The sequence below is a fragment of the Psammomys obesus genome, unplaced genomic scaffold (genome assembly GCF_907164565.1).
Source record: "Psammomys obesus unplaced genomic scaffold, mPsaObe1.curated_primary_1811, whole genome shotgun sequence".
NCBI classification, from domain to species: Eukaryota; Metazoa; Chordata; class Mammalia; order Rodentia; family Muridae; genus Psammomys; species Psammomys obesus.
The window spans coordinates 39,607,160-39,623,234 of record NW_026585504.1 but is presented as its reverse complement, the minus strand read 5'-3'; the positions used below and the strand labels follow the sequence as shown (position 1 = coordinate 39,623,234).

The window sequence follows — 16,075 nt, the reverse complement described above, 5'->3', positions numbered from 1 at the left end:
CCCCCCCCCCAAGAGCAGTCCCACAAGCAATACACTAAATATTTTACAGTTCTGAAAAGATAGTCCTCTCTTTTCAACTTTCTTGATTTGCTTTACGCAATTCAGAATGTCCCTACCGGGCTTCAAACTAGACGTGATAGAACCAAGTCAAAGTAATGGCTAACTTCAGAGTTCTCTCCTTTTCAGGTTTAATACTAATCTCAACTTAGCTCATGTACTTCCCAAGATTTGTCTTTCCAGAGGCAAGCAGCAGCTGTTTGATACAGAACTAAGAAATGCTAAGGCCACTGTGGTGCGCACTCATGCCACAGTTCTAATTCCAGCCCTTCTTATGATGATGTGACACTGATCTAGGTTCTTCTTCTCTTAAGTCCTAATACATTAAATGAAGAAGGTATCTGGATTACATGTTGCTACTTTTTTTTTTTTTTAAGTGTTTTTCAAGACAGAGTTTCCCTGTGTAGCCTTGGCTATCTTGGACTTGCTTTGTAGATAAGGCTGGTCTCAAACTCACAGAGATCCACCTGCTTCTGCTTCCCAGTGTGCTGACATTACAGGTGTGCACCACAGCATTCAGCTTGTTGTTACATTCTTGGAACAAAGGTGTGTGTGTGTGTGTGTGTGTATATGTGTGTGGGTATATGTGTGCGTGATATCCCACAGATGGCACACCACACAAAGTCTTCTAAAGGGACATGGGTGTTCCCACATTCATATTCCATTATTTTAGGATGTAGCACCATTGAGCACTTAATGTTACCCTAAAGCATTGTATGCCCCACAATTTAGAAGCAAGAACAGTAACACATTTTGGTCCATTTCAACTGACCTTACAGAAGTTTTTAGAAAATTCTTTCAGTATTTTAAAATATTTCATCTGGGATCTCCTTGGGGTAGTGGAATAATTCCAAGATTAGGCTGTAATGATTAAAATTCTTTATATTTACCACAAACAAACAAACAAAACCAAAGCAGAATTTTACAAATGCATAAAGTTTTAGGAGGCCTCTATAATATGTGGATAAGGATCAAGAAACTGAAATCACAAAGTACTCTTGATGTGACTTTACAAAACTCAGAAGATAAAAAGGCACTCAAAATACTCTCTGAGAGTAATCACCCGAGAACCAGGAAAAACATCTTAGAGTAAGGAGTCATCCTTCTCTTTTATCTGCAGCCAGTCTGGGTGGGAAGACTCAGGACCTATAGCAAGATGCTCCTATTGGTAGACAGGGGGCACTAGTGCTTAGGAAATGGAATGGTCACAGAGAGGAGCCAGGCAGAGCTGCAGAGACTGTTTTGGTTAACTTGGCAGAAAATAAATGCCAGAAGAAACAGAATGCAAAAAAGCAAACTTGTGGGAAAATAAATGTATTCTATTGAATTACTCGACTTCTTTGTTTGCCAGATTAAAAAAAGAGACACAGAGAGAGATGTAAAAAAGATGTACAACTAGTTAGATGTGCCAAGTAGCTTCCATTTGTAGAATACAACAGTGTCAGATATTCACACAAGTAAAGTAGGCATACTTTACTTTTATTGTGAGCGATGAATTGTATGCGACCTTAATAGTATCTGAAAATGGTATCTATTCACGAGTACCACACTCTAACGAACTAAGCTAACTAGCAAGCGATATCTGGGTATCTGAAAGGGGCTTTTATTTAGCACATTTCATCAGGGAACCATAAGGCTTAGTTAATATATTTGGAAGAGGCGTTTTCATAGAAGTTATTACTCAGTTCCCCAAAGCCCTGAGCTCACCAGGAACAGAAGTGAGGAAGATGAAGACTAGTTTAAAAGTGTTCTTGTGTGTGTATGTGTGCCTGCCCACACCCACCCTTACACATGTATCCGTCTGTATTAAGGAAGCAAGACCTGTTAACTGAAAAGTAGCTAAGGGGAGCTCAGAAGGTTAACTGGCTAGTGCTTTTAGTAGCTTCCTACATAAAGGAGGAGAATGAATGAGATTTGCAGGCACCAGTTAACCAGGACAATTACCAGGCAAGCTCAACCAGAGTTTAACTTTTGGTTGAAATACTGGGGAAATATAAATCAGCAGCTATATTTTTCCTTTTTGCCACACCAAGTTTCTGCTCTGAATGAAAAAATATCCAGAAAATGGTCAGAGACAATTCGAAACCTCACATGATATAATCATACTTACCAAATTATATCAGCGTGTTAAGAATGCCTTTTTCATGACCTTACATGTACCGACATGACCAAATATATACTTTATAAATGTAAAATCAAAATGAGAGGTTTGAGTAACTCAAAGCAAGAGAATAAAAGTACTTTGGGTGGCAGGTTGCTAAAGAGCCAAAAATACATCCTGAGTACTCAACAACCAGGTAACCTACTAGCAGAGACAAGTTCTCACAGGTAAAGTGCTGGTCCTTTTTAGGGCTCCTTGGCTTCTCTTTACTTCTGTGTTCCATAAAGTGGAAGATCATTAAAAAAAAAAAAAAAATCAAACAGAATTAACACTGAAAAGCCACAGGAGAGTTAACTTGAACTCTATATGCTTTTATAAAAACAGACTAAAGTTTTCATTTATGTTGATATTACCTTCCCTGCAAATCAGATTCAAAGCCATAAATCCAACTCTAGGCCATCTTTATTTGGGCATGTGTATACATATCATTTTATAAAGTATTCAACATGTAAGTAGTCAAACTTCACTGGGCTTACACAATTAAATTTTCTTTAATATCACATTTACAAAGCACATTTAAACTAAGTTGTTCAGTCTCATTTTACTTTGCATTTATTAACTAGCATCTTAATATTTGGGTATTTATACCCTCATACCAAGTATTGCTATGAAATTTCACTGTGCATCTGCACTCCATTTCACAGTTCACATGGCGTTTCTGGAGCTAATTCAATATGCTAATTTTAGGCCATCTGCAGGTGATAATTACTGTGCCAGGAAGTTTGTTACGTATTTCTAAAATGATGTTATTACAACTTGTGAGTTCTGTAGTTAGGAATATTAGTAAGTAGTAATAATAAACATGACTTCTAGACTTACTTCTTACTTGAGGTGGCCTCCACAAGTGCACAACAAGCAACTTTCACTCCTTTTTGTGATTTGAATGAAAATGTCCCCCATTGGCTCCTGTATCTGAACACTTGCTCCTCAGATGGAGCTGTTGTTGAGGGAGGTTTAGGAGGTATGGCCTCGTTGGAGGAAGTATGTCACTGGAAGCAGCTTTGAGGCTTAAATATTTCTGCCATTTCCACTTTTATCTGGGTGTGTGTTGAGATGTGAAATCTTAGGCTAAGATTTGCTACTCCAGACCTATGCCTGCAGCTAGATGCCACACTTTCCCACCATGATGGACTCTTACTCCTCTAGAACCATAAGCCCAATACATTCTTTTATATGCTGCTTTGGTCATGTGTCTTATCACAGCAACAGAAAAGTAACTAAGACAGTTTCCCCCAAAGTAGGTGTGGAAGCTACCATACCAGAACTTTTACCATAGTGAGAACTTCAAAGTCTGAAGAAAAAACAAATGTTTCCTAATTACACATATACACTTTTAGTAATGTTTTCATTAATCCACACCAAAAAGATAAGACAGACACTTTAAAATCTAAAAGGTTAATCTACATTGTCTCAATAGCCCTAGTATCCCTCCAAGCCTGCCTATGCGACACAAATGTTCACAGATACATGAATGGCTTCACAACAGATTAAATGAAAATTCCTTGGAGGAAGACACATATTCACTTCCAAGAGTAAGATATTTACTGGTACAGATATGTACACTCTGATTAGGAAAAAAATACAAAATTCATTTACCTCATATAAAATCATAACCCATATTATTAAATAATTTAGTTGAGATACACAATTCAAAAATAGACTGGCTGGCTTAGAAAATCCTTGAAAATGTTGTATTAAAATGTAGCCATCTGTGGCCAGGATTACACAGGATTTATTTTCTTCTCAGTGCTCATATAGCTTTCAAATATTTTTTGCAACAACCTTGCATTGCTTTTATAATTAGTAAAGCCCTCACAATCTTATTTCTTAAAAAAACAAAAAACAAAACAAAACAAACAAACAAAAACCAGAAACAAAACTGCCAAACCTAACCTAAATATTTCTGCTTTTATTCCAGCAGCAACAGTCACTGCTGACAGAAGGAACCTACATACCCACGTGGCTGTCCAGGTGTTCCCACTCTTTGGTATGAAAATTGATATAATACACATTTCCTTAACATGTAACTTCTGATACTTGGTCATTTGTTCCAACACTCCTACAATGTTCTAAGGCTCTAGTAAAAATACAATAAATCACAGCACTCAAGATGCTGAGTTAGAAGGATTATGAATTCCAAGCTAAGCTACATAACAGGGCTCTATCTCCAGAAAAAGATCCATCGATCCAAGTTAAGACACGTGATTTAACAAGATATTTGTTACTACTACCTGTGACTAGTGAATAACGATGAGTAAGTTACTCCAGAATCTAGGCTCATTTATGAATCCAGGCTTTTCATGAGCAAAATCAGGGTATCTCCTATGGCCACTTTGTTCACTTCTGCCCTAACTCTACCTCTAAAGAAACATGTTTAAATCAATCAAGTCTGGAGTTAGGCAACTGAGAAATGAATTTATACAATTTAGAAGGAAACAGTTTCTTACATACAAAATTATGAAACAAGTATTCAACTGAAATAAAGGGCAACTTTAAAAAAATCATGGTATAGTCGTGAAAAGAATTAACAACAACGTTCTCTAATGCTCCCCCCCCCATCCTTTGAGAAATGAGATGAGAACTCTACTGGAAGCCACACCAGAATGACATAGCATACACTTCCCTTGGCAAACTGTATAATTTGAGCTCCATGGAGGTGAGGAAGTGAGAACATAGCTTAATTAGAAATTCTTAGAATCTCACCTGTATAGCTAACAGAGTATTTACTGCACAGGGGGTGGAAAGCTTAATTAGATACAGTTTTTAGAGCACTCCAAGATCTCAAAGTTATTATTTGATTTTGCCTTTTTTTGGTGCTTAAGTCTTTGAGGAAGTTCAGAGTTCTCTCAATCTGGAATGCTGCCCCAGGCCACAAATAGAGCTTTTCCTTGTCCAATAACTTATACTTTGATTTACATTAAAATAATATAACAAAAGGAAAAAAAAACTTTCCTTTTTAACTAACAAGAGAGTTGCTTGCTAACAATGCCAAACCTAAGCTCCTAATTTATACACTCTAAACAAAGATTATAAAAAGGAATGAACAGTCTCACCTGTTTTTCCCAAGGTACAATACTTGAGTATTTTAAGTGTTTCTATTGTCTTTTTCCCTAAAACAAGGTGAAAATTTCTTAAAAGCGACAGATTGAAAGCCCAAGTCACTGTCATGTTTTCACCCATGTGAAAGGTACTTTCCTATGAACGAGGTTCACTATGAACTAAAGAGAACCCCCAAATCAATCTATGAGGGTGTCTTCATTTTCAGGAGAAGAAAGCTATGGAGGAAGTGCTACCCTGCAGTCTGGAGATACTATGCCTCCATTACATCTGAGGCAGCCTGTTACTGCCATCCCTAAGGGCTGAATGTACAAGAAACTTGAACATTCTTAGTAGCAGAGGGTCCGCTAATTTCAACATTAACTTGATATGTTCACCCAGAGAAGCTTTGGATGGAGGAATCAGTGTTGAAGGACACATCCTACTTAGGATTTATTAATTAGTTTCCTAAAGTTAACTTAAACTGTGGGAGCAGAATATCAGGATATATTTCTAGCAAGTTCCTAAATTACATACAATTGAGACTGAGGAGCAAAACTCGCCTCATAGATTTCCAAACTAATATGAGGCTCCCCCTGCTGGTACTGTGTTACCTACCAGAGGCATATCCATGTAAAGAAAAAAAGAAAAAAAAAGGGAAATGAAAGGAAGGGGAAGGGGAAGGAAGAGGAAGGGAGGGGAAGGGGAAGGGGGAAGGAAGAAAGGAAGGAAGGAAGGAAGGAAGGAAGGAAGGAAGGAAAGGGAAGGGAAGGGAAAAGGAAAGGAAAGGAAAAAGGGAAAAGAAAAAAGGAAAGAAAAGGAAAAAGGAAACGAAAGGAAAAGGAAAGAGGAAAGAGGAAAGGAAAGGAAAAAGGAAAAAAGGAAAGGAAAAAAGAAAGGAAAAAGGAAAGGAAGGAAAGGAAAGGAAAAAGGAAAGGGAAGGGAAAAGGAAGGGAAAAGGAAAGGGAAGGGAAGAAGGGAAGGGAAAAGGAAAGGGAAGGGAAGAGGGGAAGGGGGAAGGGAAGGGAACAGGGAAGGGAAGGGGGAAAGGAAAAGGGAAAAGGGAAAAGGGAAGGGAAGGAAAGGGGAAGGAAAGGAAAGGGAAGGAAAGAAAAAAAAACAGAAAAGAAAAGAAAGCTTCGGTACTTTTCTCCCTTTGACCATTCAACCAAATTTTACATTGTGGGCAAGGCACAGCATTAGGCACTTTTGGGAACCAGGCTACAATGAAGACATGGCAGTACAGAAGGAGAAAACTTAGCTTTTCCAAAGTATCTAACAAGGGCTATGAGCTAACAGGCAGTTCAGGCAATATTGTTCTGACAGCACTCACCTGAAAAAGTGAGACAGTCATCTCTCAAGGCTCTATTTGGATTTCAGAGACTACCAGGAATGGAAGATGATCTGAATTCTTGTGTTCACACAAAGCTCATAAGTGGAAACCCCAACAGTATAGTATTGGGGGACTTGGGGAGATTAATAATTACATCATGAGGACAGAGATCTCATGAAACCTGCTTACTTCCCCCTTCACCATGTGAAGACACTGTAAGAAGGCACTAGCTATGAGGAACAAGCACCTCTTTAGACACTGACTCTACTAACACCTTGATCCTGAACTTTTCATCTTTCTTTCAAACTGTGAGAAAAGCATATTGGTTCTTTACATCCAACACTCGAAGGAATTTTTGTTGTTAAATCAGCTGCAAATGGACTGAAACACAGTAGGCTGATTTGGTCCAAGTGACTCCAGTCCTTCAAGCCAACTAAGCAACTGCTCAGTTTGAGTGACTGAAGACTGGAGTCACCTAGAGGGAAACTTACACTCAGACATCTAGAAGCACTGCTCACACACAGAGAGCTGCAGGGACTGCTGTGATCTAGAGATGCAGGGCCTAACAGCTCACCCTCAGCTCACACACAGCCTCTGAGGCCTGTGTCACATGATTTCCATATTTTCCCCAAGAGAAGCTATAAATCTTAATGTGAAACTTTTCTGCTTTTGAAAACTGAAACAACCAAAACATGGTGGTTGGCCATATCTAGCCACAGACCATTGATCTGGAACCTCTGGCCTAAGAAATTCTCACAATTTACTTCAACTGACCCACACTCACCATTGCAGGGCCATACTTACAATAGTGTGATTCTAAGGAACTACAAGTTTTAATTTTTAAAATGTATTCATCTGTTTGTAGAAAAACCATCAGCTTTGGTGCTTAGGCAGAGAACAGTGGACATGGTACCAATGGTCATGGTGCCTACACTATGTAGACACCTCAGCACTAAGAACTACAATGGGAAAGGAAGCCATGCTTCCTTTGGGCCCACAGGACTCCAAACCCAATCTAGTCTAGAAGGGACAGAGGTCCATTCTACCTTGGCCCTATTAAGACAAAATTTCCAGTCACACATCAGTTGGGTTTGACAAAAAGAAAAAAAAGCTAACTGTTTACTCTCTGCTTGAGATTGCTCCTTTCTATTTCTCAATAAAACATCAGTATTCACCCAAGTAGAGGTGTTCATAAATTTTACCTGGGATACAATACCATATATTTTCTTCTTGGTTCTAAGAAATGTTTATTAAGAAGGTTGGAATATTCCCTCTGTTAGGATGAAACTTTGATTTTTCCATCTTTCCCCTCATTTTCCAAGCCCAGTAGCAGCTTCAGGGGTGAGGAACATTGGAAAGAATGTTTTTGCCTCCTTCAGGCAGGGCCTATGGGCAGTTAATACCATCTGGACAATGCTCATTTGAAAAGGAGAGGTGTTTATCTCTTCTTGAGAGTCCTAAAACAATAATTACAAGAATCAAAGGACAAGCGTAGCGAAACCCAAATGTGGAAGACGGTGAAACAGGCTATCAAATCAGAAACAAACTGTACACACAAGGTCTACTTTGTCTTTGGGTTTCTCTACAGTTCCAGGCAGCCTGTCTGAAGTCAGCCTTCTATCTGCCTACCTCTGGAGCTGTGCTTCCACTTCCATTTTCCAAGCAATAATCAATAGCAGTTTAACAATTCCACTTGTAAACTCTGAGTATTCTAGGGCGGAAATCCCACCAGCCACAAAACAGGATCTATCTGAAAAGTAGAGTGGTTCAATACCCTTAAATTTGTCTCTAAATCACACTATTTGTGGAGTTAGTGACACTGCTCTTCATGAGGTTTACCTTAGAGTTTTAGTCACAGAACATTGGAGGCTGGGAAAACCACAACCTGGCAGGATACGTCTTTTAAGTTTGATCTATTTGCCATACTGGCCACCTCTACAGGACGTCTACCACTTACCTGCAGTATGGGAAACAAAAACAAAGCTAAATTTAATCCCTAAAAGATCCAAGAGCAGCACTGGAAAAGCAAGCAATGAAGCTTCAAAGAATCCCTTGCGAAGGAAAAGACTAAGGAAGTGTGGCACATGGAAAAACCTAAGCTACTGGACAGGAATCAAAAGTGAAGCAACCAAGCTAGAGAGAGGGCTCGGTGGTTAAGACCATTTACTGTCCTTGCAGAAAACCTAGGTTTGGTTCCTAGCATCCACATGGCAGCTTATAATCATCTGTAACTCCAGTGCCAGGGAATTCAAACCTTCTTCTAGCCTCTGTGGGTTCCTGCATTCATGGGCTACACATAAATACACACACCCACCCACCCACCCATACCCACACCCACACACTCTTTTTCTTGACAAAATAAATGTTTTGAAAATGAAGTAATCAGATAGAACCAGATTGTTGAATGCCTTAGGAAAGCTGTTTACAATTAAACCATAGGAGTTTGCAGCCACAGCTGCTCTGGATAATATTTCCTCCCCAATAGTCTTCTGGATCATCTCTTTATCTAGTGATAACCTGAAATTTCTTTGAGTTCAAGATTATTTTACTATTATAATTCGGGGCTTACATGACTTTTACAATCACCTGATCTACTCACACAGGGCAGGAATGCATGAAGCTTCCAACAAGATGCTGGGGTTCTACCTCTAATTTTGAGCATGAACCCCAAATCACAAGGCATGCTAGTCTCACCAACATCTCCTGGTACACTCCTTATTATCCACCATATCATTTGGTTGAGACATAAAACAGCTGAACTAATGGTAAAGAAAGACTGCTCTCTTTCTTATATAATCTTACTCAATACATTTACTGGAGCTCCAGGTTAGACACCTGAGCCTCAGTTTCCCAGATGCCCAGTCAAAATAAAACCTAAGATCTTGTAGCCAGACAAGTCTCCATATCCTCTTAAGTTATTCCAGGGCTCCCAGAAATTGCTGCTATTGAAAATGTGCTTCTGGTCTTGGCAACAAAATGCAATCAGTTAAGAAACAATAGGCACAAGTCATCAAAATACATTCTGGGGCAAAACACAACATCATAAGAGCCTAAATTCAGGAGTACTACATAGTATAAATAAGATACTCACATATGCAACAGAATACAGAATGCCTTGCCATTCTACCCCTAGCACTGTTTCACATGTACAGTGGATTCTGCAGGTTCTCTATCATCTCAAGTTCCTGTATAATCCTGACCTCATGTCATCTTCTGCTTATTGGTTTCTCACAGTTCATCAACCACTCTCACTGCTCCAATCAAACCATTTTCACATCTTCACATCTGTATGGTGCCTCACAAGTGATGTTATTGATCCTACCCACAGTACAACAACCCAAAACAACTGTGGCACCATGCTCCATGGGCCAATGATATCATGAAGTACAAATTCTGAACTGCTTTCTCAGTTAAATTTACATCACAATGATACAAGAAAATGTAGATCCATACTTAAGACTGTCTTTGCTCCTTTCTTTTCCCTTGTTCTCTAGAGACGGGGGCTCAACTATGTAGCCCAAGCTTGCCTCAAACTCCCGATTCTCTGGCTTCAGTTTCCCAAGAGCTGGGATTAACAGGTGTGCATCATGAGCCATGGTGTTTACCACCACTTTTGAAAATGAGCTACCTACTTTGCAGGGCTGTTGGATTTGTGCTATTTTATCCATGACACACACCAACACTATTTTATCTTTAAGCAAGGACGAGATGGATCACATGCTGATCTATGCTAAGATGCTGTGTGAAGGACACTGTCTATGGCCACGGAGTAGGACAAGCTCCAGGGTTAAGGGCAGGGCCTTGGCCTTTTATCATTAGTACTCCATAGATGCCCAGCCAGAAATTCATGTGGGAAACAGAATGCCAGATTTTAAAGCAAGGCCAAAAATGAAGTATCAGCAAACAGGACTGTCAGAGAAAAGAATAGGATCTAGAGTAAAACTCCACACAGCTGATCTGATGGGAGAATGGGAGTTATCTGCAGACGAACCCACATCTAGTATTAAGAATTCTGCAACATAAACTTTAGGCACCAAAACAAGGCTTGCTCATTAACTTAGGACACTATATTGTTGAATACCTCACAGTGTCTTAACACTCATTATTTTCAAGCATTTCGCCATATACACCAGGAAAAAAAAAATCAGAGTAACATAAAACCATTCATTTTAAAAGGAAATCCTATTAATATATAGAACAGAACTTAATTTTTATTTAAAACCTTTTTTCTTAAAAAATCAAATCATCATTGCATTTATTTAGTTAAAAAAACTTTATCAGCTTTGAGATTAATAGCAATAACAACATTTTTAGAGCCTCTCTACTGTCTTTCTCCCTCCCTCCTCCTCTGTCTGTCTGCCTCTTTGCTTCTCTTTGACCCTCTCTCCAGGGTCTCATGTAGTTCAACCTGGCCAAGCATGATCTTGAATTTCCAATTCTTTTGCCTTTTCTTCCACTTCCTATGGCACACATGACCATGCCTGGTTTTATGTAGTTCTAAGGACCGAACCCAGGGCTTTGTGCCTACTATGCAAGCTACATCCCTACTAAGCTACACCCCCAACTCTGAGTTTTAGAAACATCACCTTGTTTCATTCAAACAAATCACTGAGGTAAAGAGAAATATTATCTTCAATTTGCAGATGAAAACTAAAGCAAAAAGTAATTTACCCCAGGTTTAAAATGGCTAAAAAATGGTAGTTCCTCCGTTATCCTGAAATCCTACAGAGACTATTAAAGAATAAACATTAATATGAATCTGGTAAAAACAAAAACAAAAACAAACAAAGCGCCCTTAACACTATATAATATATTCCTGTTAGGCACATTTAAAAGCATCAGTTTCACAAATGTGGATCTTGCTCTTATCTATTCACATCTCCACTGGTGACTCATCTGTTCACTTAAACTTCAATTTATATAAAAGTCAAACAAAACTGACACATATGGGGAGTTGATTCATAACAAGGAAGAAGATACAGTACAGTAATTACTTATTTGACAAAAATATTTCCCATTTTATCACAAAATACATTTGAGGTGCCTTTTAACAAGCTAACCAATGTCTTTATCTGTATGCACTGAATTAACACATCTAAAAGTAAAGGCATACATGAAAAGTTAGGCTAGGTGTAGCAGTACTAGGTTCTTGGATTTGAACCAGCTATGTGAGGGTAATTGTTTATTTCTCTCAGGACATGAAAACACGGAAATAGTTTCTCTTAAAAATTCACAATACAGAAAAACACTAAAACCCACCACACAGTGAAACATTTAACTTTTATTTAAATATTTAATTCTTATTTATTTTATCATTTTAATTAGTTCTAACTTAAACTATTTCTCATTTCCTTAAACAAGCTCGTATTATTACACACATTACTAAAAGTGCACTTTTCTACAAGAATGTTCAGATTTAAAGTGTTGTCTGACACAGCCAGGTGTGGTGGCAGATCCCAGAGCCAGAGGCAGGAGGATCTCTGTGAGTTCGAGGCCAGCCTGGTATACAAAGTCCAGGGTAGCCAAAGCTACACAGAGAAACCCTGTCTTGAAAAACCAACCAACAGCCAAACAACAACAACAAACAAAAAGTATCTGACCCTGCTCATGGGAATTCAGCCTCTGAGCAATACTTCCCCCTGGTTTGTTAGCTGTAACTCAGTAGTAATTTGTACAGCTCCTATTCAAGCAGAGTTAGATGCTTATACTTTCTAGCTATTGCTCTTCTCAGCAGAGTAAGGGAAATCTTATGTTATATAAAAGTAACACAATGATAACACATGTTTAACAAATAGTGATATCTTTGTTATTCTTGGTAGGTTTTGGTTTTTGTTGTTGTTGTTGAGACAGGCTCTTGCTATGCAGCCCTCGCTGGCCTAGACCAGGCTAGACTTGAATTCACAGAGCTCTGCCTGCCTCTGCCTCCTGAGTGCTGAGATGAAACACATTTGCCATCATGCCAGGTTATTTTGGCTGGCTATTATGTATGGCTAATAAAAACTACTCTCATTGGTTTCTAGACTCTTGGCTTCCCATATAACAATGAACTACTATGTGCATCAGAATGAAAACAAATTAGTGATGAGCAGCAAGTGGCTCAGGTCAGTTAGCCTTTAACCTGAGGTTTTGCAGTCCTGGTACCCACCATGGTGAATGTACATAGAAGACACATGAGAATTATTAGATTGTTAGAATGCTAACCAAGACAAGCATGTTTGGTGCCCAGCTCTTTCTATTACCTGGAGACATAAGGAACTAGAACACATTCACTTGGAGTACTTCAGTAAATAAGAGCTGACAGAAATGAGCCAACAGACTCTGTATCAGTGTTCTTAGAGAGAAAGAGCCAAAAAGGATGACAGGTTTGTAGCAAAGCTGCTTACCTTGCAAACGGAAAGTATATTAATATTTATCAGCTTCTTGATAGTCTGCAAAAAAATTGGGTAATTTAATATAATTTTACCAGGAAAGTAATGATGTTACAAATATACTTTGGGGTGACACATCTGAAACTTCTTTAGATATTGCAAAGAAATGAAAATACAATAGGAGCTGGGGTCGAGACGAAAATTTTGCTTTATCCCAGTGTTATATTTGTAACAAAAGCAGTAATTCACACTAATATGAAAATGTAAACATAAATGAGCAAGTCAAATTTGAAAGTGGCGGGACACATTAAATCCAAAATAAAACAATCAGTAATTTCCTCTCAACTAACAAGGGAAGTAGAGATAACTGAAGAAAGTTTCAATTGATTTCAAAAACTGACATGGTCCTTCAGAGATGTAACTTCTTAGTTTTCATTAAAAGATCATGCATGTATCAAGGCTGTAGCTTTCATTTTGGTAAAGCTAGTTTACTGGCATCAATTATGCTGCTATATATTAACATATTTATGACTTTCTAAACTAATTTCTGATGTCTCAATACTTAAAATAGAGCTATCTTAATCTAATAAAAGCAATAAAAATAAAATTAGAGCTATTATTGACCCTGGTACTGTATAAAATTTTTCATTCAATTCTTCTAGCATTCCTATGAAGCTGCTATTTTACATTTATGGATGAATAAAAAAACTATCTATGGTTAGGTTCATCCCCACAAGAGCCAAGCTGTGAACCGTAGACAGCTGTACAGCTGGACTCTGATGCTCAATCCCAATCATTCTTCCACACTGTCTCACTGAGACTTTCATGCATTCTTTGTGTTACCATAATAAACAAACAAAGACTCACATTGTCCAAGTCTGGAATTTCCAAAAAGTATTCCGGATACTCATATGACATTCCCACGTTGTTCACTGAAATAAGACAAGACTATTAGGTAGCACATTTTTAAGGATGTACTGAAATATTGAGTTTAACCTACTGAGACTAAAAATGACACATATAACTACATGAAATATAATTCCTGCCCAGCGTGCCCTTCCCCAGAGTTGTCTAAAATCCTTATTACTCTAGGTTAAATGCTCTTTCCTTCATGAAATCTTTCTGTACTTACCATCTACATGCCTCCCCATCCATGTTAGCTCTCCAGGATGTGTATTCTTCTTCTGTACTACTCATTTACAGATAATGCCAATCATTCCTCTGCTCCTTACACTTTCATGTTGTAGTAGAAAGAACAGAGAGTTCACAGTGCGGAGACTGGAAACTTGGGTTCTAGTTACAGTCATGGCACAAAATGTGTGACCTGAATAAGTCATGTCCAGTTCACATCTCATCCTGTTCATTGCTAATGTAAGCGGTTACTCAGTCATGTGACAAATATTTGCCACATGCTTGTAGGCAAGATGTGTGCTGCTAGGAACTAGAAACTAGAGTTTATGACCTAGTACGAAGAGAAAGGCTCCCAAGCTAAACAATCAATTATTTCACAACAAAGTTCCAGTGTCATGATAGTCCATTATTAGAGAGCCCAACACCAAGGCTTTCTTGAGGGCAGGTCAAACCACATATCTCTGATAAATGGTCTATGGGAGGCTGAAGCCATTACTGCTTTCTCTGAATCCTCCGTGCATAATTATCTAACCTCAGCTTGGCACTGATATACTTAAACATATTAGGTCCTATATTTAAATACTCAGTTATAGGTGGTTTCTCTAAACCCAGAAAGACAAAGAGAAAACATTCTGAAGATGGATAAAATATCCCTGACTTTTACATTAATTAATTAAATCACAAACTAGATTATCTATTTATCTACATCTAACTCCACAGCAAGCCCATTACGTAATTTCTAAATTATACCCTAGAAACTAAAATCCATAGCACTTAAAAAGAACATGCCCACTCGGATGCAATGGTGCACACCTGGAATCCCAGCACTCTGGGAGGCAGTCCAGCCCGGTCTACAAAGCTAGTCCAGGACAGCTCTGTACACAGAGCTACACAGAGAAACTCTGTCTCCAGAAACAACTAAAGTACATGCCCCTGCCCAAGATCACAGGGCAAGCTACGCCAGAAATCAAACTCAGATATCTGACTGCAGAGTCTCAGCTCTAGTCACTAAAACTGCCATACACTTTCAACTGGGTTTCCACTTAGGAAAAGTGATCAGTAATAATCGGATAATAAATAAAACACTGATAAGCAATGTTTAACAAAAACCAAGCACCAGGAAAAAGTTTCAGTTGCAAAAAGCTAACAAAATTATGGTAAGTTTGTTAAAGCCAGATGATCCCAATAGGAATACTTTAGACTAACTAAATTAATAGGGAGAAGGAGTGGGATAGCTTCCGATATTTAACTAAGTCTGTCACTTGTGCCTAAGCCTTCAGAGTTTCCTTGAAAAAGTCTGTGAGTGTGGCTTGAACAGCTCACTAAACCCATCTGAAAACAGGAAAGTCAATAGATAGGAGTCATGTCTGCCTGAAGAGGGAAAATAGCTAGTAAACAGTAACAGTGGTTCTAGGTTCATTTTTATCTTCCTACTCCCTCTACTAAGTATCTCAGCAATCACATTTATAAAAGATGTTAAAAATTAAACTAAATAACCAAAGGTAAGTCCTTAAGTTTGGCTGAGTTTAGTTTAACTACTGTAAAGTTATAAAAAATAAATACTTTCTAATTACCAAATAATATAATTGTAAATCTTTTAAGAACCAAACTGGTGGGCTCCTTTTGTTATTGTTCTGAAATCTAGAACTCTGTAAGTAGAACACTTGACTTGCTATCTTAGTATGTGCTAAGCACAGAATTGAACTGAGGAGGCACACAAATAACTCAGGAAGCTGGGGCGTGTTATTCTGGCTGGAGTACTAACAGCAGACAGATTTCTGATCTGCCTCTGCTAACTGAGGAAATGAAACCAGCAATGCTCTCTGTACGTACAATGAAATTGAGGAAACCTATCTAACAGTACCATGTTAAACAAAAAAAAAACCTCTTTATCCCAAAGTAATATGCTATTGTGTAGGAGGACAGCGTTTAGTACCCTAAATGCCCAACAAAAACTGTGGAAACTAGAATTGGACTTGAGAGCATCAA

General features: G+C 38.4%; 1 protein-coding gene across 1 annotated transcript in view; it reads right to left on the bottom strand.

Annotated features, from left to right (window-relative positions):
* Hsd17b12 (hydroxysteroid 17-beta dehydrogenase 12) overlaps positions 1–16,075 on the bottom strand; it is a 93,342-nt gene that overhangs the window by 20,764 nt on the left and 56,503 nt on the right. The window contains exons 5-6 of the mRNA XM_055602925.1: positions 13,823–13,887; positions 12,948–13,015 (exon numbers count right to left, since the gene is read on the bottom strand). Coding sequence (XP_055458900.1) covers positions 12,948–13,015; positions 13,823–13,887 — 133 coding nt within the window. The remainder of the gene's footprint in view (positions 1–12,947; positions 13,016–13,822; positions 13,888–16,075) is intronic.